At 53.8% G+C, this 24837-nt stretch overlaps 1 protein-coding gene across 5 annotated transcripts in view; it reads right to left on the minus strand.

Moving 5' to 3' along the window:
* Positions 1 to 605: 605 nt before the first annotated feature.
* DIS3L2 (DIS3 like 3'-5' exoribonuclease 2) overlaps positions 606 to 24837 on the minus strand; it is a 290436-nt gene continuing 266204 nt past the window's right edge. For 2 of the 5 annotated variants that reach the window (XM_084847711.1, XM_084847709.1), the window contains 6 exons: positions 23436 to 23619; positions 22318 to 22404; positions 18781 to 18928; positions 18237 to 18367; positions 14388 to 14492; positions 6716 to 9589 (listed from right to left, as the gene is read on the minus strand). In XM_084847711.1, the coding sequence (XP_084703837.1) occupies positions 9374 to 9589; positions 14388 to 14492; positions 18237 to 18367; positions 18781 to 18928; positions 22318 to 22404; positions 23436 to 23619 (871 nt within the window). In that variant the 3' untranslated portion in view covers positions 6716 to 9373. Of the gene's footprint in view, positions 4906 to 6715; positions 14493 to 18236; positions 18368 to 18780; positions 18929 to 22317; positions 22405 to 23435; positions 23620 to 24837 lie in introns of those variants that run through there. The other 3 variants (XM_084847710.1, XM_084847713.1, XR_014789643.1) reach the window with 3 other exon arrangements.

Genomic DNA, 24837 nt, shown 5'->3' on the forward strand with positions numbered 1-24837 from the left:
TACAAGGTGTATGTACAATGCCTGAAAATCTAACAGTTTCTGATTTTCTGGCATAGAGGGGGGAGGGATGTAGGCAATTTTAAGGCAACGGTCATATCAGGCATATCAAAGAAGGATAGCTAAAATGGCTGTCTGAACCAAAATTTGCTTTTGACCTATTACTGGCAGGCAGCTTGGCCTGGGGGAAAGAGAACGTTATGAAAAACATTGTTCTCAATAAGGTTCATGCCTCAGAGAGGTCAAAACCACAAAGGACAAGTGGGGAAATGTCTATACAACTGTACAATTAAAAACAAAATGTCATCAAATATAACTCTACAGCAAGCAATTGCATCGTATACCATGTTCAGGTGTAAAACTATATTAAAAAGGGGAAGATACTGGGATGAGATGGCTAGATAGCATCACCGATGCAATGAATATGAACTTGAGCACGCTCCGGGAGAGAGCGCAGGACAGGAAGGCCTGGCGTGCTGTGGTCCATGGGGTCACGAAGAGTCGGACACGACTGAACAACAACAACAATCTCTGTGTGGAGAAATCTGTATTGGTAATGCATGCACTGTTTTCTTTTCCTCTTGTAACCTTTGTCAACAAATATCATGGTATCAATTGCTTTCTATAATTGTCTTAAATACACTTGCTTGGTGTTAATAAATATTTAAAATATAATCGATGGGCATCTATTTATGAAGTAACTGTGCTGAATGTAAAATGACTGAGTCCTTCTCAGCAACAGAAAACCACACCTCTATGGATCCAGATAGACAGGTAGCAGGAGCCTGTCAAGATAACAAGAGGTCTGCTGAATTAGATTCATCATCCATAAATTATTTTCCCCACAACTGGATACAACCCACTGGATATAGATGATAGTTCCCCCCCCCCATTTTGCATCTAGCTTGTTGGTGGACCTCAAGATTCTGGTGAAAACCCCCCAAAAGTAGACCCATAACTTGGAATTCTGCTCACCTGTGGCCTAGGCTAGTCAGTTGGGGTGGTCCCTGGCCTCCTCCCTTCCCAAGCTTTCTCCTCCTATGGGCTCCATCCTGTCAGTACACAGGAAGAGCTTGTACTTGAATCTGCTTATTTTCCTCTTCCCTCCACACTTTTGTATCATGCCCATTATATTATGAGGCCATTGTTCTAGGTCATAAACTGCCTCAAATACATTGGAAGAAGGATGGTACATCAAATGTAATAAATGAACAGGTGTTCTCACTGGCAGATTTCAAACCTTCAAAAAAGCGTGGTGTATTTACCAAGATTTTTCTGAATGAAGCTGGAACTTTAAAGTCCTTCCACTCATGTAAATACTAAGAAGATGTCCCCAAAGTAGCTCACAACTTTCATAAAATAAGTTCATTAAAAATGTTATGATAAAAACTCCAGAGAGAGAGAAGGAAATGGTCCCATGCGGAAAGATCAGGGCATGAGGGAGGGACGGGAGGAGAAAAGAGAGTATTGCACCTGGAAACACATGCAAAAAGAAAACAATAGAACTAAGAGGGATGAGGGGGGGGTCTTCTCTCTCAGGAGGAACTCCATTTCCTTTCCTACCACAGAATAACCTCCTCAAATCTAATTCTTTATGTGGAGGCACATGCAGGTTGAGGATGATGGGAATTAAATACAATCCAAACCAGCTGGAGGGTGCCAGGTTTGCCCTAAGGCTATGGATCTTCCAGGGTTTCCCCCACCCCCTTTTCACTTGGTTGCTAGCGCTGCCTCAAAGGTTCTGGATGCTGCAAAGAGGCAGAACAGAATATATGCTGTGCTATGCTGACTGAGGAGGGCTCTGCTGCATTTCAAGAGCTAGCTCGATTCCCCTGGAGAGGTGTGCAGAGGTCCTTGGTTTTCCCAGGACGGGTGGTTATTGCTCAGGATTATCACCTGACAGCTGTGGCAACCCCAGGCGAGGCAGGGCAGCTGGAGAGCAAGCAGCACCGAGTATCCACGAGGAGATCCTCAGGCTAGGCTAGACTTCCTCGCCTGGAAGCCCACCAGATGCACTGTGCTTCAACTTCCATCCTCCCAGCCAGGGTAGCCGATGTGGGGAGGCTGGCCAGGCTTGGAGCTGGCTTTTATTTGCTCCCTGATGGAAAGGAAGGCAGAGAGCTTATGTGGGATGCTAGAAAGGGCAGAGGACGTCAGCCCAAGTGCCTGGACAGCTGATAGTGTCCTACTTTGGCCCAGTAAGAGCACAAACACCTGAACGGCTGTAGCAGCTCCGGTGGCATAGCAGATGCGTTGCATGCAGAAGGTTCCAGGTTCAATCCTCAGGTAAGGCTGGAGAAAACCCATGTCAGAACAGAAGCCATGGAGAGCTGTTCCAAGCACCGTAGAGTGTAGACAACACTGAGCCAGAAGGTCCAGCGGTTTTGGCTCATGATAAGGCAGCTCCTTATGTTCCAGTGTCTGGCGTCACTTCAATCAGCTGTGGGGAAGGGTCCTCACAGAGCTCAGGCCAGTGTCAAGGGTAGGCATGGTTGGGCACCTGCCAAGGGCCCACACCCCAACAGGGGCCCACTGAAAAGACCCCCTGGACTGGCTTTTCCTCCTCACCACCACTGCAACCTCCCTGGCCTCTCGCTCCGGCCCAGACAACGGTGGTGGTGGTGAGGAGCAGCAGCAGATGCCCCTGCTGACTTGCTCCGTGGCTCTCTGGCTGTCAAGCAGCTGGTAGCAAGGATGAGAAAGAGGAGGAGAGGCTGGTGGGAATGGTGGTAAGGTGGAGCCACTGAGAGACGAGGGGGCCACTGAGGGTGCCTTGCCCAAGGGCCCTCTGCACCCTCCACTGAGGGCAGGGCATCGTGCCCACCAGGGCTCCCTCCCATGAACAGGCCCTGGCTCGCCACCCGCTCTCCGAATTGTGGGCACACTCACTGCCTCTTCTTCAATGAAGTGTGCACCATTTCCAGACCCCATTCAAGGTCCTTGAAAGCCTGAAATGGCCAGGGACCGGGATGCTTCCAGGACCCCCCTCTTGTTCCCCCTTCCACATGGATCTGCCCAGGTGTGAGAATCCTCCTCAGAAGCCCTTCTGAGGGTCCCTCTGCCACTAGGCCCCCTTGGTTAAGGCACCGTCTTTGGAAGGCTCTCCCCAAGGAGGCTCGGCTGGTGCTCTTGGCAGCAAACTTTTTTTATCCGCCAAGGCTTTTCCTTTATGTTAAATGCATGTTGTTCCTATTCCCCGGCCCCTGACAGCCCACATCCACCAGTCTCCCAACGGGCACGAGTGGGACATTAAGAACAATAAAGATTTATACTGTACTTTCTGAAGGTTCAAAACACTTCACATACCTCCCACCAGTAATCTCTGCAACCACCCCACAAGGCAGGCCAGTATTATCACTCCCCAGCTTGCAGACAGGAGGCTAAGAGTGAGCAGCTTGCTTAAGGCAGCCTTGTGAATTTACAGCTGGGAGAACTTTCCAGCTCAGGGCTCAAACTCTTACCCACTATGCAGCGCTGCCCTGGTTTATCCATAGGGGCTGCTTAACCCAGCGGTTCTTGCCTAGTCCTCAAGAACTCCCAGCTGCAATGTTTCCGGCCAAGGGGCAGCCTCAAAGGGCAGCACTGCCAGCAAGGATGGGGGTGGGCGGGCGGGCAGGGGAGACTCTGAAGGCGAGATGGGGAACACGCGGCCCAGTCCAGGGCTGCAAGTCCCCTCACCAACGGCTATGCTGGCTGGGAGTGATGGGAGTTGCAGTCCCACTTCTCCTGTGCCAGATGTTCCCCACTCCTGCTCTAAGTGGAATCACTGCCAGTCACCAAAGATAAGCTGGCACTTTCCCCCAGTGGCGTCTTGAGCCGCTTGCTTGGCTGCTCCACGGAACGGCGCCAAACACACCTCCAATCTGTTGCAAAGGAACTGCAATGTCCCCCCCCCCCCCGATTTCCAGCTTTTTCTTATACAGGTTTCGGGGAGGTGCAGGGGGCGACAAGATGGGGAGAGCTCAGTCCTCTTCCGAAGTGTCCGGTCTTCCTTCAGACTTCCACATCCCCCGGCCCCAAACAACAGGCTACAACAGCCACGGTCCTTGTTTACAAAACTCTCTACAAAAGGTCGTCATTTTGGTGGTGGTGGTGGGAATTGAAAGAGGAAGAGAAACACGCTGCTCCTACTTCACACCGATTTGGGAACTTGGCAAGGGGAAGAAAGAGTCCCAGGAAAACCAGTGGGAGCAGACGCACGGCCGAGGATGGAAACACATGCAAGGAAACACCCTCCCTCCGATAGGGAGCAAGTTTTTATTATGTGATGGAGGAGGGCCCAACAAGACTGGCCTCAGCAGACAGCTGGCTGGTGGCCACTGTGGCCAGGAACACAACACAAGGGATGCTTTAGGCCTTCCCCAACTTGGTGCCCTCCAGATGTTGGACTGCAACTCCCATGCTGGCTGGGAATTATGGGAGTTGGAGTCCCAGACATCTGGAGGACACCATGCTGGCGAATGCTGCCTCAGGCACAGGCATCCACACAGGCCTGCTCCGAGTGCCTTTGCACACGGGGGGTGGATGCAGCATAGCCACGTTCAAGGACGGAAAGGGTCTAAAAAGCCAGGAGCTAAACAGTTCATGTTCCTGAGGTTTCCATTACCATCTGCTGGAAACGGGCTCAGAGCTGCCCACTGGCTTGGGTTAAAAATGCAGAGATAAAACAAAACTATCCGCAAAGTAATGGCAAGAAACGGTCCGCAGCCTGACTTTTTGGGAAAAAGAGTCCTTGTAGGATGCAGCGTGTGCAGGAAGCCCAGCGTTGGAAGTATCGGCTGGGCGAGGTGGGCGGGACCCGACTCCCCGTCACTCCCCTCCACCTGGCCTCTTCAGCACCGCGCTGTACTTCAAGGGGACGTTGTCGGACCGCAGGACGACCTCCACCAGGGTGAAAATGGTGATGACCTTGAGCAACAGAGCAGAGGAGGGGCAGATATTAGCTGGCTGGGAAATGGCTGTTTCTGAGAGGCTCAGACCTGCCTCAGAGCCATATCCTCCAGATGGAGACATGCAGGGGCTTCATGCAGGGTCAAGCTGTCAGTGGTTATGTGGCCATGAGAGCTGAAATAGAACCTCCATGCTCAGAAGCAGACTATCTTTGAATGCCAGATTTTGAGGATAAATGGGGAGTGTGTGATGTTGGTCTCAGCAGTTCTTACATAGACTGCCATGTGTGAGCTCCATGGATGTGCATACAGCTGAACACAGGAAATGCCAGAATGGAAAACGCAATGCTCCATCGCCCTCAGAGCTCACGGCAATTTCCTAATGCCCGGGAGGGGGGAGGGGGGCAACCGGGCCTCTGATTCTACAACTTGTTCTACAAGTGTCAGGAGCGCCCTAGCTGCCTCTTCAGTCCCCACCAATAGCCAACTCAGGACACAGACGACGAGGAATTCTTTCCAAGACTTTATTCCTTTATTACTTTATGACTCTTTCAGAATACTAGTCGCTAGCGCCATAGCAAGGAACAGCCCTGGGGAAACATAGCTGAGTAGCCTAAGCTCCAGGTAAGGCAGTTGGTCCCTGTTTGAAGGAGAATCACGGGAAGACCCTGAACTTATGGGCTAGGGAGAGATCCTCCCTCTTTCCCTTGGGTCCTCGGGACGCGACTGTTGCTTGTGCGCCAAACGAGCGCTATGCCTCCTTTCCATGCCCTCCATCTGTTGTCGCTCCCTGTGTCTGCGCCAAGCGTCCAGCAAGCCCCCCTCCTGCACTCTCTCACTGCCAGGGTTACTATCTATCCCAGGAATGCTGGCAGGAGGAAACTCTGCCAGCTGCTGTGCCTGTGAGGGATGAGCTGGCTCCTCTCCCATGGATTGCTGTTCCTCCTCAGAATCAGAACTGCTCTGGGGCTCTATTGGCTCAGTTTCCACCCTGACATCAAACACCTGTTACTGATGGGGCCCTCCTGAGCAGGAATAAGCAAAGCCAAGACACCAGTTCCACATGGGCTGGGCTGCAGATGTTTGTGACTTCAACTCCCAGCATCCCTGGCCATGCTGGCAGGGGCTTATGGGAGCTGGTCCAAAGCATCTGGAGGTCGACCTTCTGCCTGACCTTGGGCTGGGGTGCCAGGCCCCACTCTCCAGGCAGTGCCCAGGTCATGCCAGCTGTGCATTATTTATTTCTTACATTTATATCCCGCCTTTTTTCCTCTTTAAGGGACCCAAGGCAGCGTACATAATCCTCCTTCTCTCCCTTTTATCCTCACAACCACCACCCTGTGAGGTAGGTTGGGCTGAGAGTCTGTGACTGGCTCAAAGTCACCCAGTGAGCTTCCACGGCTGAGTAGGGACTAGAACCCAGATCTCCAGACTCCCAGTCCAACACTCTCGCCACTACATCAAGTGGCATGAATGACAGGGCTGGAGAACCCATGGGCCAAGTCCAGCCCTCCTGGGGGCCAAGTCCAGCCTTCTGGGGTCCCCCAGGAGGCCCTTCCCCCTTTCCCTGGCCGTTCCCCCTTTCCCCCAACCACTGATCATTCGGTGGTTCCCCAGCTTTTGTGCAGCCCCCGCCCCCCATTAAAAGTCTGAAGTGCCCCTCCCCAGGCTTCGTTACTGGCAGGAAGAGCTTCAAGCTACAACAGGCCGGCAGTTCTGGTAATCTGGCCCCATCCCCTTTTGCCCTCAACTCCACCCCTTCTTGCCTTCAGCCCCGCCCTCCACTGGACTGCGACACTCTGCCCCCCCCCCCCGAGCTTGTATGAAATGGCATTTGCCCTTTAGGCTGAAAGAGGCCCCAACCCCCTGGTGTATGGCATGTGCCCAGGGTGCCCGGGGTAGAGCCTTATTGGCCCTGAGAGCTGTGACCTGGGGGTCGGCCTGCACCCAGCTGCTCTCCCCTCCCACCCCGCACTGCTGGGGTCTCCTCAGGACTACGGGCAATTCACGGATGGGCTGCCCCCATCCCGGGGTGTCTGCTTTACAAAAGTGATTAGCCTGGGCCAGAACTGGCTCCCACGAGACCCTTGTTTGGCCTCTGGGAGGGTGGGTGAGGCATCCCAGCTTCATGGGAGGACCCCACTGTGTTCTAATATTATGGGAGAGGGAGAAAAACGTCTCCTTCTCCACTTCCTCCACACCATACATAGTTCTGTAAACTCTATCATGTCTCTGCTCACTCACCTCTTTTCTAAGCTAAGCAGTCCCAGATGTCGTAACCTTACCTCACAGGGGAGTTGCTCCAGCCCCTTGGTCAATGTGTTGCCCTTTTCCCAACTCTACAATCTCCTTTTTTAGGTGCGGTGGCCAGATCTGTACAGAGTATTCTAAGTGCTGTCACACCATAGACTTGTACAAGGGGAGTATGGTCCTGGCAGTTTTATTTTTGGTTCCTTTCCTAATTATGCCTAACATGGAATTTGCCTATTTCACAGCAGCCACACACTGGGTCGACGTTTTCATCAAGCTGTCCACCACAACCCCTGTTGCAGCAGGGGGAGAGATTAGTCTGCAGTACATGGGAACCGTGAGTGCCTAAGACCACCAGAGGCCTACACTGGTGATCTGTCAAAGCCAAGCACAGCTCAACCACAAGGCATGGTGGTCCACCGGGAGGGTGGATAAGCCTCTGTCTTTGCTGTCCACCCAGGACCTGCAAAATCAGGGAGAGCCAGGTATGTGGAAGCCACAATACATGGCTGGTGGGCTGTCTCTGCTCTGGTCCACAGGGACACCCAACCTCCAGGAAAAGAACACATCAGTCAGGGCATACGTGGTGCCAGAGCTCACCCAAGTCTCAGGCCCAGCATCTGCTCTGGGGTTAGCACTGGACCATGTGAAGGGTTGATGGGAGTGCCCCTGAGAAGGTGCAGTGTGCCCATCTCCCTCATCGCTAACTACAGAACGCCCCCAATGACACCCAGAAGAAAGTGGGGGGAAGGGCTTCAAGATCAGAAGAATGCATTTCCAGCCAGTCTTGAGCCCCAGCAATACTTCTCTAGACATCGCGCACTGGGCACATTTGTCCCATGGGGGGATGGATCAGCTTCTTTTGAACATAGGACAAAGGACTGTGTTGCTGGCTCAGGACAGGGGCATCGTTTCTAACAGTGGCTGGCCAGATCCTTTTGGAAGCTCAGACGGTAGATTGCCTCTGTACATGGAAGCTTCCATGGCTCGCAGCCACTGGTTAACACCACAGTTGCGTCTCAACCTTTTTAAACAGCTGGTGGAGTTCACTGGAAAAAGTGCCCCTGTATGTGGGCTTCCATCAGCCCCTACATTTCCTCTTCTGGCACTGGTCATTCCCATTGCTCCACACTCTGCTTTTGCCTCGTCTTGTAGAAACCAGTTCTGGGGGAGCCTAGCAATCACTATGTCCTTGGGAGGATTAGGGAGGGTGTGTGTGTGTGTGTTTGAGGCTGCTGATTATTACACACACACGCCCCACTTGCCTCTGTAACCCTCTGCCCTGCCCACCGCGTCCCTCACCCTCACCAGGTGGCTGGGCCAGGCTCCCTTGCCAAGAACTTCAAAGCAATTAGCCAGAGCATTACTGCGAGGGCTGCCAACTCACGCTTGGCACCAGAGTGGAGCTTAATCAAGCCCGACAAATGCAATGCCTCCCTGCAGTTGAGTTCCTGAGCTAATGGATGCCAGGGATGAGCCTGCGAGAGAGATTGCGAGGCCCCATTAAAGCATTTGACACCGTGTCTCGGGAAATCTGCCTTGGGAGGGAGCGGCTGGGAAAGGCCAGGGTCACTGGATCTAAGCATTGCCACAGGCAGGGCGGCAGAGCGGCGTGCAGGAAAAACACTGCAGCACTGCGGCTGGGCAGGTGGGAATCGGTATGAAGGAGAGGTGGGACTGCCAGAGCTTATTAAACACCATGGTTAACAACCTGGAAGGGTGGTGGGGAGGAGGAGAAAACAACAGGCTAATTAAATGCTTGGAGAAGGATGAAGTCAGGAAGTCCTTGCAAAGAGGAGCGGGGTTAGAAAACACAGCTGTCGGCGGGATGGGAAGGAGCCGAAAAGCAGCCCTGATCACCCCGGGGAACCTTCTGTCACTGCTGGAGGGGGAACAAGAGGCCCCACCAGCTGGCAGATGGGGAGGTAACGACTGCGTGGATGCTCTGGCACCAGCCACCTCCTCTGGGCAGGCGTGAGCAAAACGCAGCCTCAGACCCAGGGAGAGGCACGAGGAGGGCCGGCAGAGCTCCGGTTTGCGTGAGGATGGGCCCAGGTCGAAAAGATCGGCTGGCATGTTTGGGAAACACCTCCCACGGCCAGAGTTGCTGGGGAGGGCACCCTGCCAGTGAGAGCAGGCCAGCCTGCTAGCAGGGTTCGACCGCAACTCCCAGCCATTGGCCCTGCCGGCTGGAGGATGCTGGGAGTTGGAGTCTGGCACACCTGCAGGGCCCCAGGTCAGGGAAGGCCACATTGGGCCTGATGGAGCCGCGGCATGAGGTAGCGCCTTGGATGCTCGCCTCCAGCCCCCCACTGTCCTTGGGCAGGGTGGGGCTGAGGTGGGGACTTCACCTGTTGCTCCGCATCCTGCTCCAGGCTCTCAGGCTCCCACATCAGGGTCAGCTGTGGCTTCTTTCCCACCTTCTGGAACTGGAACCCCACCAGCGGCAGAGCCTGCAAGAGGAAGGAGAGACGGGGCACCTCAGGGAGCCAGGCTGACGCATGCAGGCATGGAATATGGGGATCAGGATCCAGGAAAGGCTCAGGAGGCTAACGTCTGAGAGGGTCGCTGCCTGGGTGAGGGGAGACCCTGTAGGGCAGACTTGTATGGACCAAAACAGGAAGCTGTACTCTGAAAAGCACGTGGGCCTGCTGGTCTCCCGACACGCGCTGCTGAGATGCAGGGGCCAACAGGGTCTGGAACAGGCTAGGTGTGCCCTCCTCCCACAACTTTTCCAAGGGTCACCCACAATCATGCAAGTCAGTTGCTAGAAAAGCTTAACAAAGGGGGGTGTCCATAAGAACATAAGAAGAGTCATGCTGGGTCAGACCCAGGGTCCCATCTAGTCCAGCATTCTGTTCACACAGTGGCCAACCAGCTGCCCACAAAAAAACCACAGGCAGGGCATGAGCGCAACAGCACCCTCCCCCTCATGTTCCCCAGCAACTGATGTGCATAGGCTCACTGCCTCTGACACTGGAGGTAGCATAGAGCCATCAGGACTAGTAGCCACTGATAGCCTTCTCCTCCGGGAATTTGTCCGACCCCCTTTTAATGCCATCCAAACTGGTGGCCATCGCTACATCCTGTAGTAACGAATTCCATAGTTTTAACTCTGTGCTGTGTGAAGAAGCCCTTCTTTTTTGTCTGTCCTGAATCTCCCTCCAGTCAGCTTCATGGGATGACCCCGTTGGGTTCTATTATTGTGGGGAGGGAGAAAAATGCCTCCCTGCCACTTTCTCCACACTACGCATCATATTGTACACCTCTGTCCTGTCTCCGCTCACTCACCTTTTCTCCAAGCTAAACAATCCCAGACGCTGCATCCTTCCCTCAGAGAGGAGTTGCTCCAGCCCCTTGATCCGTTTAGTTGATACAAGGGGATTTGGGGGCCTCCCTATTTAAAAAAGGCAGGACGGACAGGGTCCTCTGCATCCACAGAACCGCCCGGCATTTCGCCACTTGCCCAAGGGGAGGACCAATTCCTTCTGGTCAAACAGGCCAGTCATCAGCCTTCCCCGGCCTGGTGCCCTCCAGATGTTTTGTACTACAATGCCCAGCATGCCTGACCATTGGCCACCCTGGCTGGGGCAGATGAGAGTTTGAAGTCCAAAGCATCTGGGGAGCACCAGGTTGGGGAATGCTGAGATAACCTGACTGCTCAAGCTGTGAGTGTAGGATACAAGGGTGTGTAAGGATTTCCTTTCGTGGCGCTTGCTCCTTGGGAGGAAAGCTGTGGCACACCTAGACAGCATAGTAGGAAGAAGAGACATCACCTTGCCGACAAAGGTCTGTATAATGAAAGCTATGGTTTTCCCAGTAGTAATGTATGGCTGTGAGAGCTGGACTATAAGGAAGGCTGAGCGCCGAAGAATCGATGCTTTCGAACTGTGGTGCTGGAGAAGACTCTTACGAGTCCCCTGGACTGCAAGGAGGTCAAACCAGTCCATCCTAAAGGAAATCAACCCTGACTGCTCATTGGAAGGACAGATACTGAAGCTGAAGCTGAAATATTTTGGCCACCTAATGCGAAGAGAAAACTCCCTGGAAAAGACCCTGATGCTGGGAAAGACTGAAGGCAAAAGGAGAAGGGGACGGCAGAGGATGAGATGGCTGGATAGCATCATCGATGCGATGAAGATGAACTTGAGCACGCTCCGGGAGAGAGCGGAGGGCAGGAAGGCCTGGCGTGCTATGGTCCATGGGGTCACGAAGAGTCGGACACGACTGAACGACTGAACAACAAAAAGGATTTCCTTTGTAAATTAGAAGCAATACCATTCATTCCTTCTCCCAGACAGCTCTCTGCAAAGCCCTGGGTGAAGCACGAACTCTTCTCGGCAAGGCAAGAGGCCCCAGGAGACACATGCGGCTCCCTGCCATAGGACCAAGCCATGGCCAACTTCTTAACCTTGGAGTGGCAGGAGCTGCCGCCTGGCGCAGGTGCCAGGGAACCGCAAGCGTTCCACATGGTGCCTCTGAGCTCCCATTTCCGAAGGTGAAATTAAAACCAACTTCTCCCCGTCTCCTCGTTTCAAGAGGCAAAAGCACTCGCTGCACCGTATCAGCTCAGTTTTACTGCGCTGCTACGAGTGGATAATTATCCCCCCTGGAAGGGTCTGATCGAGGGGCAGATGGAGGGCAGAGGAGGCAGAGCCCCCCCCCCAGCTCCTCAAGGCTGCTGCACAAAGGATGGCTCGTTATCCTTGAAAGCCAAGGCACAAGGGCCCCCAAACAGCCAGTCAGGGACGGCAAACAAGATGGGATGGCCATAAAACAGACTTGCGGGGGACAAAAAGAGAAAACTGTTTGGAGGAGAAACAGGCTGCATCTTCAAAAACGCTGCCGGCAGATCTCCAGGTTTCCCCACAAGTACCTTGGCTTGGTGGCCTCACGGCTGCCAACTGACCATTTCATCAGGAGGCACATCTCCCTCCCTTGTGCCTTCGCACAGCAGCCTTGTGTGGGGAGTCCCTGTTGCTCCCATTTTGCAGACGGAGGACCCGAGACGGAGAGGCAGGAGCTGGCACGAGGGCACAGCAGGAAGGAAAGGTCGTGAGGGTAAAAGAAGCCGTCATCGCTCCTCCCTCCGTGCATCCTGCACGTGTGACCAGCATCTGCATAATTACCCACGATGCAGTGGGGGTTGCCGCGTCATCTGAACATGGTGTACCGGATGGTGGGGGTGGCTTCCTACCCGCCCCACAAGCCCTACTGCACATCGTGGGTGGGGACGAAGCCACTCCTGCCACGCCATGTGCCGGCTTTGGGCAACACGGCAACCTCCGCTGCATCATGGGTATCATGCAAGTGTCGGACGTGCACGCAGCGTGCGCGGGGGGGGGGGGGGGTTGAGAAGCCACGATGGCTTCTTTAACTCCCCCTGGTCATCCAAACCCAGTCACTCCCTGCTTTGGCTCCCTTCTTCTTGTCTACACTGGCTGTGCATATGAAAAGGCCTTTTGCTTCACTCCCACAGCTTAGTTGGAGTCAGAGCTCCACCTTGGATCATGTGGAGTTGTGATAACAAAGAGAGGGTCCTTGAGCATGAGCAGAGTGCCTTTCCCTTACAAGGGCCTCTGTACACTAACTGGGGTTGCAACCGGGCTTCTCCGGCCAGGGGGTGTTTCCCATCTAGGGAATGGGGCACGAGTGCTGAGCTCCAACGCCCCCCACTGCCCCCCCTGCTCCAGGTAGTGAGTCTGGACTGTGACATGTCCTTCAATCGGTTTTCTAAACCAGGGACTGAACCTTGGAATGTGTGTAGGAACCATAAACACGAGTGCTCTTGAGGATGTGCAGAGAGCTTTTCCTCCACTCCCTAAAGGCACTCTGCACGCACACTTTTCCCGGCACAGATTCCATCTCAAAATAGGAGAAGTCAGGCAACAATGGCAGCCTTGTGGGGCACAGAACAAGATCCTGATGAGTGGACATGAAGCAAAACTAAAACATCCCGAGACATGCAGGCCTTCCGATGTGAGAAAGCCCATGCTATTCCCCCACATGGAGACAAGGACCTCCAGGCAGACCTGAGCCCCAGAACCTCTTCATCTCCGCAGTTCAGTGCTATGGGCACATACAAGTGTGGAGGGAACACAGGAGTGTGTCAGGGCACCACAGCCCAGCCTGGCACCCTCCAGGCGTGATGGACCACAACTCCTGGCAACCCCAGCCAGGATGGTCACCGGGCACGCTGGCTGGGGATGTTGGGAGTTGCATTCCAACACACCTGGAAGGCGCCAGGCTGGGGAAGGCTGCTTTTTAAGAACCCTTGGAGGAAGTTCCCCTGATCAAGAGGTTTTCTCTAAAAGGGTTCGTATTTTGCAAGGCCTGCTGAAATCTCAGAAGCCGGCTGAGTAAGAGCTGTCCTCTAGTCAGGCGCTGACAGAGCTTCAGTGGCCTCCACAGCTCGTCACTCCTACCCATGAGGAGGAAAACCAGCATAAATTAGGCAAAGTAGTTAAAAAATGGGGAGAATTCTGCAAACGTAGAGAATTATTTAGCTTAGTGGAATTCTCAGCCCCCGTCCCATGCTGCGGGATTTGCATGGGCACTGAACCTTTTGAGCCTGGCAAGCCAAGAGGAAGACCCCCTTCTCCCAGATGAGCCTGCCGGGGCGTTAAGGTCTTCCGGGGAGGCACAGCCGCTGCCAGATGTGCATTTCGTGGCGACACAGGAGAGAGACTTCTTGGTGGCCGCTCCCAGGCTGCAGAGCCCCTGCCGAGGAAGGCTGGGCTGGCCCCTTCACTGTTGTCCTTCTGCTGGCAGGCAAAGAGGTTTTTATTCCGGCCTTTGGCATATTAGCTGGTCTGTTGATGAAGGGGGGTTCATTGGTTGGTGCCACTTATTTCTGTTATTGTTGTATTTCACATTTATTTGTTTTTATGTTCCGTTTTTATTAAGGCTTTGTTTTTATGGTAAGCTGCCTTGAACGCCGTTTTTGGGCAGGAAGGTAGAATATATGTAACACCAACCAACCAAACATCCACCCCCAAGCCAGGGATGGTTGATGCTCGGGGAAGGGGGCTCACAGGGCCTGACGGGGAGCCACGGAGGGTCCCAGCACAGGCGCAGCGAGGGACGGGTGTATAAACTGCTTCTCTGCCCAAGGAGCCCAAAGCGGTGTACAGCAATACAATAAGCAATCATACCGTTCAGCTATAACAAAAATCCACACAGAGTGAAAACATTACGACCAATTTTAGAATTGGACTGAAGGGTGCCCGCAGGGCTGGAGAGGATGCTTACGTTGCAATAGATGCGCTTCTGGACGCCAAACCTCAGCACCAGGACGTCGAAGGCTTCGTTGAGGACGCCCATCACCATGGCTTCTGACTCCAGGGGGCCGCACTCCTGGAAGAGAAGACAGGGAGCGTGTGACAAGCAGGGCAGATGGATGTCCCTACTTACCTGTGGCCCTTGGAATGCCACCCTATGCAAAACACCGGAGAAGAGCTGGGAGAGATCGAGAGGCCTTGTGCGTGTGCTCCCCACATCCCTTCCCCAGCCTTCTGGGCAGCAGGAGGCGGATGTCCTGCCATCCAATGTGGACACAGGGCTCAGGCTTTGGGAGAGACAAATACCTGGGAACCTGAATATCTGGGAATATGTATGTATGTATGTATGTATGTATATATATATGAATATATAGCTGAATATCTGGGTATATCTGAATATCTAGCTGAATATTTGGGTATACCTGAATATCTAGCTGAATATCTGGGAATGTATATCTGGGAATAATCTGAATATCTGGGAACCTGAAGTTAAGGTGGAAGAATGAGCATGAGATGCTGGCAACTTGATGGGTTGGGAAGAATTCTGGAGGCGAGCAGCAGACAAGACAAGGGGTCTGGAAGACAAACTCTGCAAGGAGAGTTTAGAGAAGCTGTGTCCCTTCCTTGGGATGAGAGGGTTTCTAGGGGGAAGTTCCCCAGTTCCTGGGGAAGTGATGCTGTGGGAGAAGGGAATTGTCTGCATCTCTGGAGGTCTGACAAAACAGAGGCAGCAGGTTCCAAGGAGGCAGAGGACACATTTGGAAGAATTTCCCGGCTAGAAGAGCGGTTCAGCAGAGGGATCACCTGCCCAGTCGGCTTCTGTTGTGGGGGGATCAGAAGAAAGGTGGGCAGGCGGCTGCCAGTATCGGGCTGAGAGAGGGGACAAGGATCCAACGCCAGGTGAGCAGCCCTGTTCAAATGGCTGCAAGCAGAGGCCCTCCACCGATTCTGCCTGCACTCCCAGGCCTGATGCAGCCCGTGAAAGAGCAAGAGGGGGAGTGGGATTTTGCAGCCCAGTAGCCGTTTCCCTAGTACCAGCCAGGGGTGGGGAATCAGATATTTCAACCACTAATTAAACCATTTTCACTGCACTCCTCCGCCGAAAGGGCTCCCCAAGCAGCTTATAAAGATCCGAAAGGCAGTCCCTGCCTGCAGGCGGAGGGCCTACATTTATTTATTTATTTACAATATTTATATACCACTCCACATCAGAAGATTTCGGAGCAGTGAACAACACAGTAAAAGAATAAAACAGCAGGTTAAAAGCGTTAAAACATTTTTTAAAAAGACAAACCCCAACAAAGTGGAATTTAACAAACCATGGCTGGTCATGCAAGGAAGGCCTCTTGAAATAATGTCTTCAGGAGGCGCTGGAAGGAACACAATGTTGGCACCTGCCTAACCTCTAAAGGCAGGGAGTTCCACAGGAAGGGGGCCACCACACTGAAGGCTTTTTTCCTGGTGGACTCCAACTGGGCCATGGGTCCATGTGGAACCACCAGGAGCATGCCCTCCAATGACCTCAGTGACCGGGCAGGTTGGTAAAGAAGGAGGCGCTCTCTCAGGTATCCTGGTCCCAAGTTGTTTAGCGGTTTGTACACTAGTACTAATACCTTGAACCTGGCCCGGTAGCGAACAGGCAGCCACCTTAAATGACCTTACAGAAAAGAAAAGGGATTGGCTGGGAGAGGGGGAGGAGGAAAAAAGCTAACCCGGGCACTAGATGCTTAGTTACCAAGTCCAGCAGGTCACAGAACTTGATCTCAGCACCATGGAAGTGCCGCTGTTCCTCTGCCCCTGAGGGAGGCTCCAGCACGGCGGAGAGCCCCACTGCTGCTGCTTCGCTCTCTGATGGCCCCAGTGCTGACCAGTGGGGGGAGGAGGGGGCGGGCAGGGGTCGTGCAAAAGCCCTCGGGGGGGGGGTTGTGAGTGCTCGAAGAGGGCGATCCTGTAAACCCAATGGGAACGTAGGAAGCCGATGTGCGTCCTCCACCCAGGCCACTGTCATCTGAGCTACTTCACTGGTCTTCAGCGCATGGGCCAGGAGCCAACTACTGCAGCCTTCCCCAGCCTGGCGCCCTCCAGATGTGCTGGACTGCAACTCCCATCACCCCCCGCCAGCTGGCGGGGGGTGATGGGAGTTGCAGTCCAACACATCTGGAGGGCGCCAGGCTGGGGAAGGCTGCACTTCTGGCTTGCAGCCTGACCTACGGTGGGTCTCAACTGCAGCACTACCACCATACAAACATATGGTAAAAAATGAAGACGACGATCCGCAAAGGGAAGTGTGGACTACGGTGGGCTCAGACCTGAAAAGGCTGAAGATCCCTGGTCTACTCTGACCAGCAGCCACTCTCTAAGGTCTCGTGAAGAAGAAGGGTTTTCCTGTCGGCTGCTTCCTGATCCTTTTTTGGGCTGTTATTTTCTAGTGAAACATTTTCAAGTTTCTTGCAGCCGAAGAGTTCCCCCCATCCCTCACACGGTCGGTGATGTACGACATGGGACAATAAGCGTCTCTTTCCCCTCTCCCCGCAGACCAGGCCACTGACATGTTAAGTTCTGTGTCTTTGAAGTTAAATTACTTATTTGGTTTATTTAAAATGATTTTTAGGCTGCATTTCAGGGTAGAAATTTCAAGGCAGTGTATAAGATGAAAACAATAGGAACTATGTAAAGCAAATACAATAGAAAATCAACCCTTCCATACTCAATGAAAATGCTATAAAAACATAACACCAATAAAACTTGCAGACTATGGAAAGGCCTGTGAAAACATGTGGGTCTTTAGAGGCTTCCTGAAGACCTGTCAAAACCTGCCTAACGAACCCCGATGGAAGCTGATTCCAGATGTGTGCTCCAGATTCCAGAGCAGGTGTGGGGCCACCACTGAATAGGCCCTCCCCCTTACACTCACCAGCCTAACTGCCCTCTCTCATAATATTAGAACCCCAAGAGGTCACCCCATGAAGCAGATTGGTAGGAAATTCAAGACGGATCAAAGGAAGTACTTTTTCACACCACGCAGAGTTAAACTATGGAATTCACTACCACAAGGTGTAGAGATGGCCATCAATTTGGATGGCTGTAAAAGGAGGCTAGAGAAATTCATGGAGGAGAAGGCTATCAATGGCTACTAGTCCAGATGGCCATGTGCTACCTCCAGCAGCACAGGCAGTAAGCCTTAGTGCACCAGCGTTTGGAGAACATGGGAGGGAGAGTGCTGTTGCACTCATGTCCTGGTTGTGGGTTTCCCATGGGCAGCTGGTTGGCTACTGTGTGAACAGAATGCTGGACTAGATGTACCCTGGGTCTGATCCAGCACGGCTCTTCTTTTGTTTTTATGGTGGAGGGAAGGTGAGAAGGGCCTCTACTGATGACCTCAGACTGCAGGCAAGCTGGTACGGGGGACGGCAGTCTGTCAAGTAACTGAGGCCCTCAATCAATTTTGTTTAACTGGAGATGCCAGGGGTTGAACTTGCAACTTTCTGCATGCAAAAGCATGTGTCCCGTCCCTGATTTTGGAGGTTCACCCAGCCTGAATAAGGCTTTCTGTGCTATGCCTTCCAGGGCAAAGAATCTGGGAGCAGCAGGTCGCCATCCCTCCATCAAAGAGAGGCCAGGCAAGGCTTGACGCAGGCAGAATCACCTGCTGCAGAAGGACAGGAAGATGGAGGGCGGTGCCACAGAATGGCGTGATTGAAAACATTTTCGAAGAAGCGCTACACACACACACACACACACACACACACACACACTTGTTTTGCCACGGAGCAGAGAGACCCAACCTGCTTCCCTGTATCCCAGGGCTCTGGTGCCTCACCTTGATGAAGACAGCGAAGAAGAGGTCAGCGCTGAGCTCCTGCACCCGTTTGGAAGCCATTTTCTGGTCATTGCAGTGCTCTGCTTGCTTCTGGATATCTGCCTCCTCCAGCCACAGGGCAGGACCAGAGCCTTGAAAGGAAGCAGCCGGCAGTCAGAACAGGCAGAGGAAGGCGGGTGCTCACCCATCCCTGCAAGGCTGCAAGCACTCTCTTACAAGCCAGCACTCCAGGGGTTAATCCTCCTAGGGCCTGCCTGGTGTGAAGTCCAGCTGGTGGCACCTTTTTAGTTGACCGAAATATTTGTGATGCTTTATCTAACCAGTGCATCGAGTGTGGTCCATGTAAGGCTGATTGTCAACATCCCTGTTGCATGTGTCAGGTGCCAGCGTACACAGAATGCCACGTGGCCTTTTGGTCTGGCCCAGCATGGCAAGCCCCGCAGCTGCAAGATCCCTCTCTGCCCTTTCCAAGCTGCCCAGCCCCGCCGGACCATGGCTGGGGGCGGGGGGTGAGGGAGCTGGCAGCGTCTTCCGGAGAACCTACCCAGCGAAGCAGAGAGCAGCCGATGCACCACGATGTCAGGGAAGCGGCGGATGGGCGACGTGAAGTGGGTGTAGAGGGGCACGTTGAGGGCGTAGTGGCGGAAGAGCATCTCGTCCTCCAGCATCCCGGCACAGAAATACAAGGCCATCTGGGAGAGAAAAGGCGGCTGAGAGCCCTGGGGGCGCAGAGGGGCTGAGGCGCTGGGGGCGGCCATGGAAGCGACTGGGCAGCGCACCAGCGGCTCCCTGGGGCAGAGCTGTGCTACCAGCAGGAAAGCGAGGGTGGTGTCGGCATCCATTTCCCGATCGGTCGATGCACCGAATGGGATCTCCCTCCCCACAACACCTGTTTGTTTCTGAAAAGGTCTTAGTCATCCATCTCTTTTCATCTGCTTTTCATCCGCATGCCCCCTCCTCTCTTTCCATGCTGACACCTTCTCCCGACAACTACCCATCAAGCACTTAACGTAGCCAGGTCTTGTTCCCCCTCCTTGCATCCCTTTTCTGTGTCTTTTGAGAGCTCCAGGCAAGGAGTGGTCGCTTACTGTTGCTTACTGTCACGTGACGCAGTATGGCAGTCTTAATCTTGGGGTGTGATCGTCACATTAACGGTCCAAAAGGAAGCTCATAAGCCTCTGATCATCACCAGTGGAATTAGCCACGAGGGGGTGAAAATGTACACTAACACGGTGCCTTCTGGTGCAAAGGCTGAGCTGTGAACCTGAAAGTCTCCGGTCCTAACCTTCTCTGAGCCACAAAGTCACCAGGCCCCTGTCATTCATTACCTTAGCCACCCTTACAACCCTTCTGCAAGGCAGGACAGTCTTGTATCACCACGTTACAGAGGGGGTAGCCAAGAGTTCTCCTCGGCGCCCCTCCTGCAACGTGGGGACAAGACAAGCAAGACTGACATGCCGTGCAGGAGGGCCGACTGAGTCCATGAAGCACTTTGCACGCTTAAAAACGTTCTAGCAGCGCCGCGTATCATTACTGTTAAGTAAACCAAAGGCCCCTGAGGCAGCCCACCTTTCGGCACCATTTTAAGCGCAGGCGGAAGCTTCTCCCACACTGCCAAGGCAGGAGAATGTGCGTCTTTGGGAGCCTGCATTGTCTGGGAGGCTGGAAAAGCAGGAACGGCTGGGCCGGCCCAGGTGATGGATGGGGCAGCAGCATCAGGGAAGCGGTTTAACAGATGGGCTTGCACGTCACAAAGGGTTTAGGCTGGGCCTCCCCGGGCTTAGGAGCGAGGGAGCCAGCGTGGGGCTGCGCCTCTTGGTCTTGGCAGCCCAAAGCAGCTCAAGGTCCCCTTGACCTCTTTGTGGAGCACGGTCTCTATTCGGCAAGGTTCCCCCTCCACACGCGCGTGCGCACACACCCCTCACACGCGCTAGGAAATAGAAGCTCTCCCCATCTCCTGATGCAATCACGCACAGACACGAAGGGAAGTGCTCTGCACTCTGGGCTCGCCTCTCGTGGTCTTCGATCTAAAGATCAGCTCCGTAATAAATCAGAACTGACTCACAGCAGATAGGCTCTCCAGCTGCGATCTTATTGGGATGGCTGCCGAAACCACTGCTCTCCATCTCCGCGAAGTTCAGGTCGTTTTGTTCAAGGGGGCCGTTGAAGAAACGCAGTAAACTCCCATCGCGGTGAGCCCCCCTTAAAGGGTGCAACTGCCCCGCACTGCACTGGCAGCTTCCCCATGCCGATATTCACACGAAAAGGGGAGGAGGGCAGAACCACTCCAGATCCCATCATCTGACCCCGTTTCTGCTCTGTTGCCCGAATTTCTCGGGCCCTGTTCAAGTGTTCTATTCCAGCGTTCAATAAATGTGAGGGGGGCGGGGGGTGAGGGGGCACACTAGCCTCAGCCCCCACTCCATTGCCATTTCCATCACACACGGAGGGGGACTCTCTGAAGGAGAGACCCTCCCCTATCTGTAGAGGCTCTCCACACAATCTGGAGCCCTAGGAAGTCAGGGTTCGAAATGGCGCGGAGAGCTGTCATGGACAGAGAAGGCTCCCCGCCCCCTGTGCAGCGGGTGCCGGAGAGAGGCGGGGCTGGTGCACGCCCCCTCCTTGCACATTCACTGGCCACTGGACCAGGATGCCTGAAGAGGGCTGCACCCAAAGCCTAATGCTGTATCAACCTCCCCCACTTGGAGATCATCAGCCACATGACAGCCCCCTTGGGGGTGAGGCTGAGGCCCGCCAGGGAGGCTCTCTTTCTGTGGGCTGCCCTCTGTGAGGAAGCCTGGTGTCAAGCATGTGACCCTTTAGGTCTTCCTTCACTTAGGCCTTCTTCTTCGCTTTCGCCCTGTTCTGGAGCTGCGACTTGTACATGCTTTGGGCGTTTCCAAGCTCAGGCTGCAAGCTTTCACCCGTGAACGAGGGGGGTGAACACAGAAAACTTTAATCTAGATACGTGGGGTGGGGTGGGGTGGGGTGGGGACTGGTACACCAAGTAATGGGCTGAGCTAACTACAAGGACTCCGCAGGGCTCAGGACATGCAGGGATCTTTACCTGGGGAGCACCAGCTCATGCCACGGGTCGGCCAGGCCGCCTCCTGCAGGCTCGGGCCTGGCCCAAGAATGGGCAGCAGAGATGTCGTGAACTACGCGAGCTGGCTCGTGAGGGGCCTGGGCATTTGCTTCAGTCAGGCCTGCTTCTCACAAGCAGCAGGTGACTGTACCGTTTTAGGGTGCAGATGTGGACTTGCACAATGGGACGCTCCTCCGTATAAAACAAATAAATCCCTGCACACTGAAAAGTCGCTCATCAGGGAGGAGCCTAGGCTAGAACCCGCCTTCTTTCTGAGATGCTATGTGGAAGAACATTAACCATTTCACATGGAGGCAGATTTTGAAGCAATGCAGACAGTGGCCGTTTGTGAGCAGCCAGGAACATGACCAAGCACGCAGGACAAAAAGCGCAGTAAACAAAAAAAGGAATCCTTCATTTCTGACCTTCATCCTTTTTTACCCGGGCCTCTCCCCTTACCTCACTCTGCCGTCTCTCCTCACTCCACTGTTGAAATATACCCTGTAAGCTCCTCAGGGCAGGGACCTGTCTCTTTTGCAAAGCACCCTGATGGCCCTGTATAAGCAGTAGCCATTCTGCCCCGGAAATGCCTGGCCTCTCTTGCCCTCCTGATGTTCCCCGGGCAGAGCATGCCGTGTGTGTGTCCCTGTCAAGATGTTGGGCTGCAGGCAGCGTAGAGAGCAGGAGGTCAAAGTCCCTGAGATGGGACAGAAATCCAGCAAGAGCCCGGCTGAGCAGCCAGGCAGACGAGGCCAAGCAGAACGCTGCCCGAGCAGACGCCAGGCCTGGTGGGGAAGCTTCAAGAGCTCTTACCAGGACCAGAAGACCAACCGTCCCCTGGTGTGGTAAGAGCCACCTGGGTACTTGCGCGGGGTTCCGGTTCTGCCCCAGTGGCTCCTGTTTTGCACAGCACCATGCATTCCGCTGGAGTTCACAGTCCCGAGGCTGAGGGGGGACGCGCGTGTGGGGGGCCGTGGCTCTGGTGCCCATACTCACTTGCATGGGCCGGGAGAACATGCTGGTCAGCACCTCCTTCCTGGCTTCAGCGTATTTGTCAGCTCCAAAGGTTTCGCTCAGGCTTTTCTAGTGAGAAGAGAAACAGACCCCCATAGCTGGTGCAGGGAAACATCTCAGAGAACGAGCGGGAAGCCCAGAGGCCCCTCGCTCAGATCTTGCCTCTGCCACGCGCTCACCAGATGGGCCTCAGGCAAGGCAGGCTCGCCTCTTTCGACGCCATCAGAAACGGGGGGATACATCATTCGTTACGTTTCTATACCTGAGGCTCTCTGGGCGGTTTACAAAAATTAAAAACCATATTATAAAACCATTTACATGCAAACATATGAACAAACAGCACACGCAGAGACACAGAGATATCTAAAGCAAATTTAAACAGTCAACAAAAAGAAGCATCCAGGACCTGCTTAAAACCTCATCGTACGCTGCTAAATGCCTGAGAGAATAATAATGATACTTATGCGTGAGTATCCATGAATAATACTGATGCATGAGACCCAAGTGCCATTTTTCTTGGTAGAAAACTGGGGTAGAAATTAATTAATTAATAACACTTCCTTGTATATTTATACCCAGGAAAAGCAAGACAGAGGGGGAGGAGACTCCTATTAGAGATATTTACTGATTTGATTTGTGCCCCACCTTTCTACCCATATGGGCACTCGAGCCGACCCCTCTTGCTTATGTCCATCTTGCAAGACCTTCTGCCAGCAACCAGCTCTCCAGGCATCAGGTCAGATTCTAGGAAGGGCCACAGCACAGGGGAATACCAGCCACCACAAAAGCCTAACAAGAAACCAGGTTGCTGAGTGCAGTGGAAAGCTGCTTCACTCCTCACTCAAGAACATCAGAAGAGCCCTGATGCTGGGTCAGACCAGGGTCCATCTAGTCCAGCATTCTGTTCACACAGTGGCCAACCAGCTGTTGACTGGGAACCCACAAGCAGGACACGAGTGCCACAGCTCCCTCCCGCCCATGTTCCCCAGCAACTGGTGTACAGAGGCTCACCGCCTCTGGTGCTGGAGGGAGCACTTAACAGGGTTGCCTCCCCCAACACACACACACACACACACACACACACACACACATGCACTTACATGCAAAGCTCCGGCATTGCTGCTGTCGATGTCCAGGCCCATCTGGCTGCAGAACTCCATGAGGTCATTCAGCATCTTGGTCTGGGGCGGGGGATGCCGGCGCAGCAGAGCTTTCGTAGGGAAGGAGCGGTAGATCTGATGGGCAACAGCCATGTTTGCCAGCAGCATGAACTCTTCTACCAGCCTGGGGTGGGTGGGGGGAGAAAGGGGAGACAAGGGACCATCAGGAGATGGAGGAGGAGGAGGTCGTGCTAAAGGAAACAACGTCAAAGATTATGAACATTTCAAGAATTGCCAAGGGTACAGGATGCTTCCCAGGAGGCGCTTAGTCCTTAAAGCACTGGAGTGTCTCCGCATTCCCTTTCTTCTCCATCCTTTCCCCTTCCTTGTGCTGACACTTGTTTAGCCATTTCTGCTGTGCCTCCCAAATGTTGCTAGCTTATTATATCCCCAGAGGAAATTCATTTCCACAGTGGTGGGAGACACAAGGCCCACAAGCCATATCTGGCCTGACACCAAGGCTTTTTTTCCCTGGAAAAGCTTAAATGCTTCCCCTGGAACCATCACCCCACAGCTGAATTGAAACACAATGACAACACAGTTTTGGTGCTGGGGAAAGCACTGGTGGACCACATGCGACTTATAGTGCCTGCCACAGGACTGCGCTGTCTTGTCAACTATTCTCAGGCGTAGGAACATAAGAAGAGCCCTGCTGGATCGGACCAAGGGTCCATCTAGTCCAGCATTTTGTTCATACAGTGGCCAACCAGCTGCCTGTGGGAAACCCACAAATAGGATACGCATGCAGCAGCACCCCCCTGTCCATGTTCCCCAGCAACTGGTATTCAGAGGCACACTGCCTCTGACACCGGATACAATTGTCTAATAGGCCATGGCGGCCTTCTCCTCCATGGATGTGTCTAATCCCCTTCTAAAGCCATCCATGCTGATGGCCACCATTACACCCTGAGATAGCAAATGTCACAGTGTGACATGCTGTGTGAAGAGGTACTTCACTGTCATGGCTCCAGGTCTGTGGGACCTCCTCTCCAAAGGCCCCCGCCAGGGGAGACTGGTGGACCTTTGTGTTCGGAGCAGTGTGCAGTGCCTGGTCTGCTGCCAGAACTCCGAAGGAGCCCCTTGGCGGGCTTTGAGGCACGGTATTGATTGGGAGGCAGCGCGGAGCTTTTTCTGCCATGGCTCCTGCCCCCCAGAGCACTCGGGTGCTCTTGCAAGGAGGGTTCAAAGGAACTGGAGCAGGAAAGCTTCCTAATAGTTTAGGGGCAGGCAACCTATTTTGGTCCAGTGGCAAGATCACCCCCCCCCCGCAAACCCTGGCCAAGTTTGGCATCTCCCTCCTGGGCTGCTTGTGTCCCAGTCAGGGTGCGAGCAATGCCAGAAG

Source organism: Heloderma suspectum, chromosome 3 (assembly GCF_057233095.1).
Source record: "Heloderma suspectum isolate Gila_16-S chromosome 3, 16-S_ref, whole genome shotgun sequence".
Classification (NCBI taxonomy): Eukaryota; Metazoa; Chordata; class Lepidosauria; order Squamata; family Helodermatidae; genus Heloderma; species Heloderma suspectum.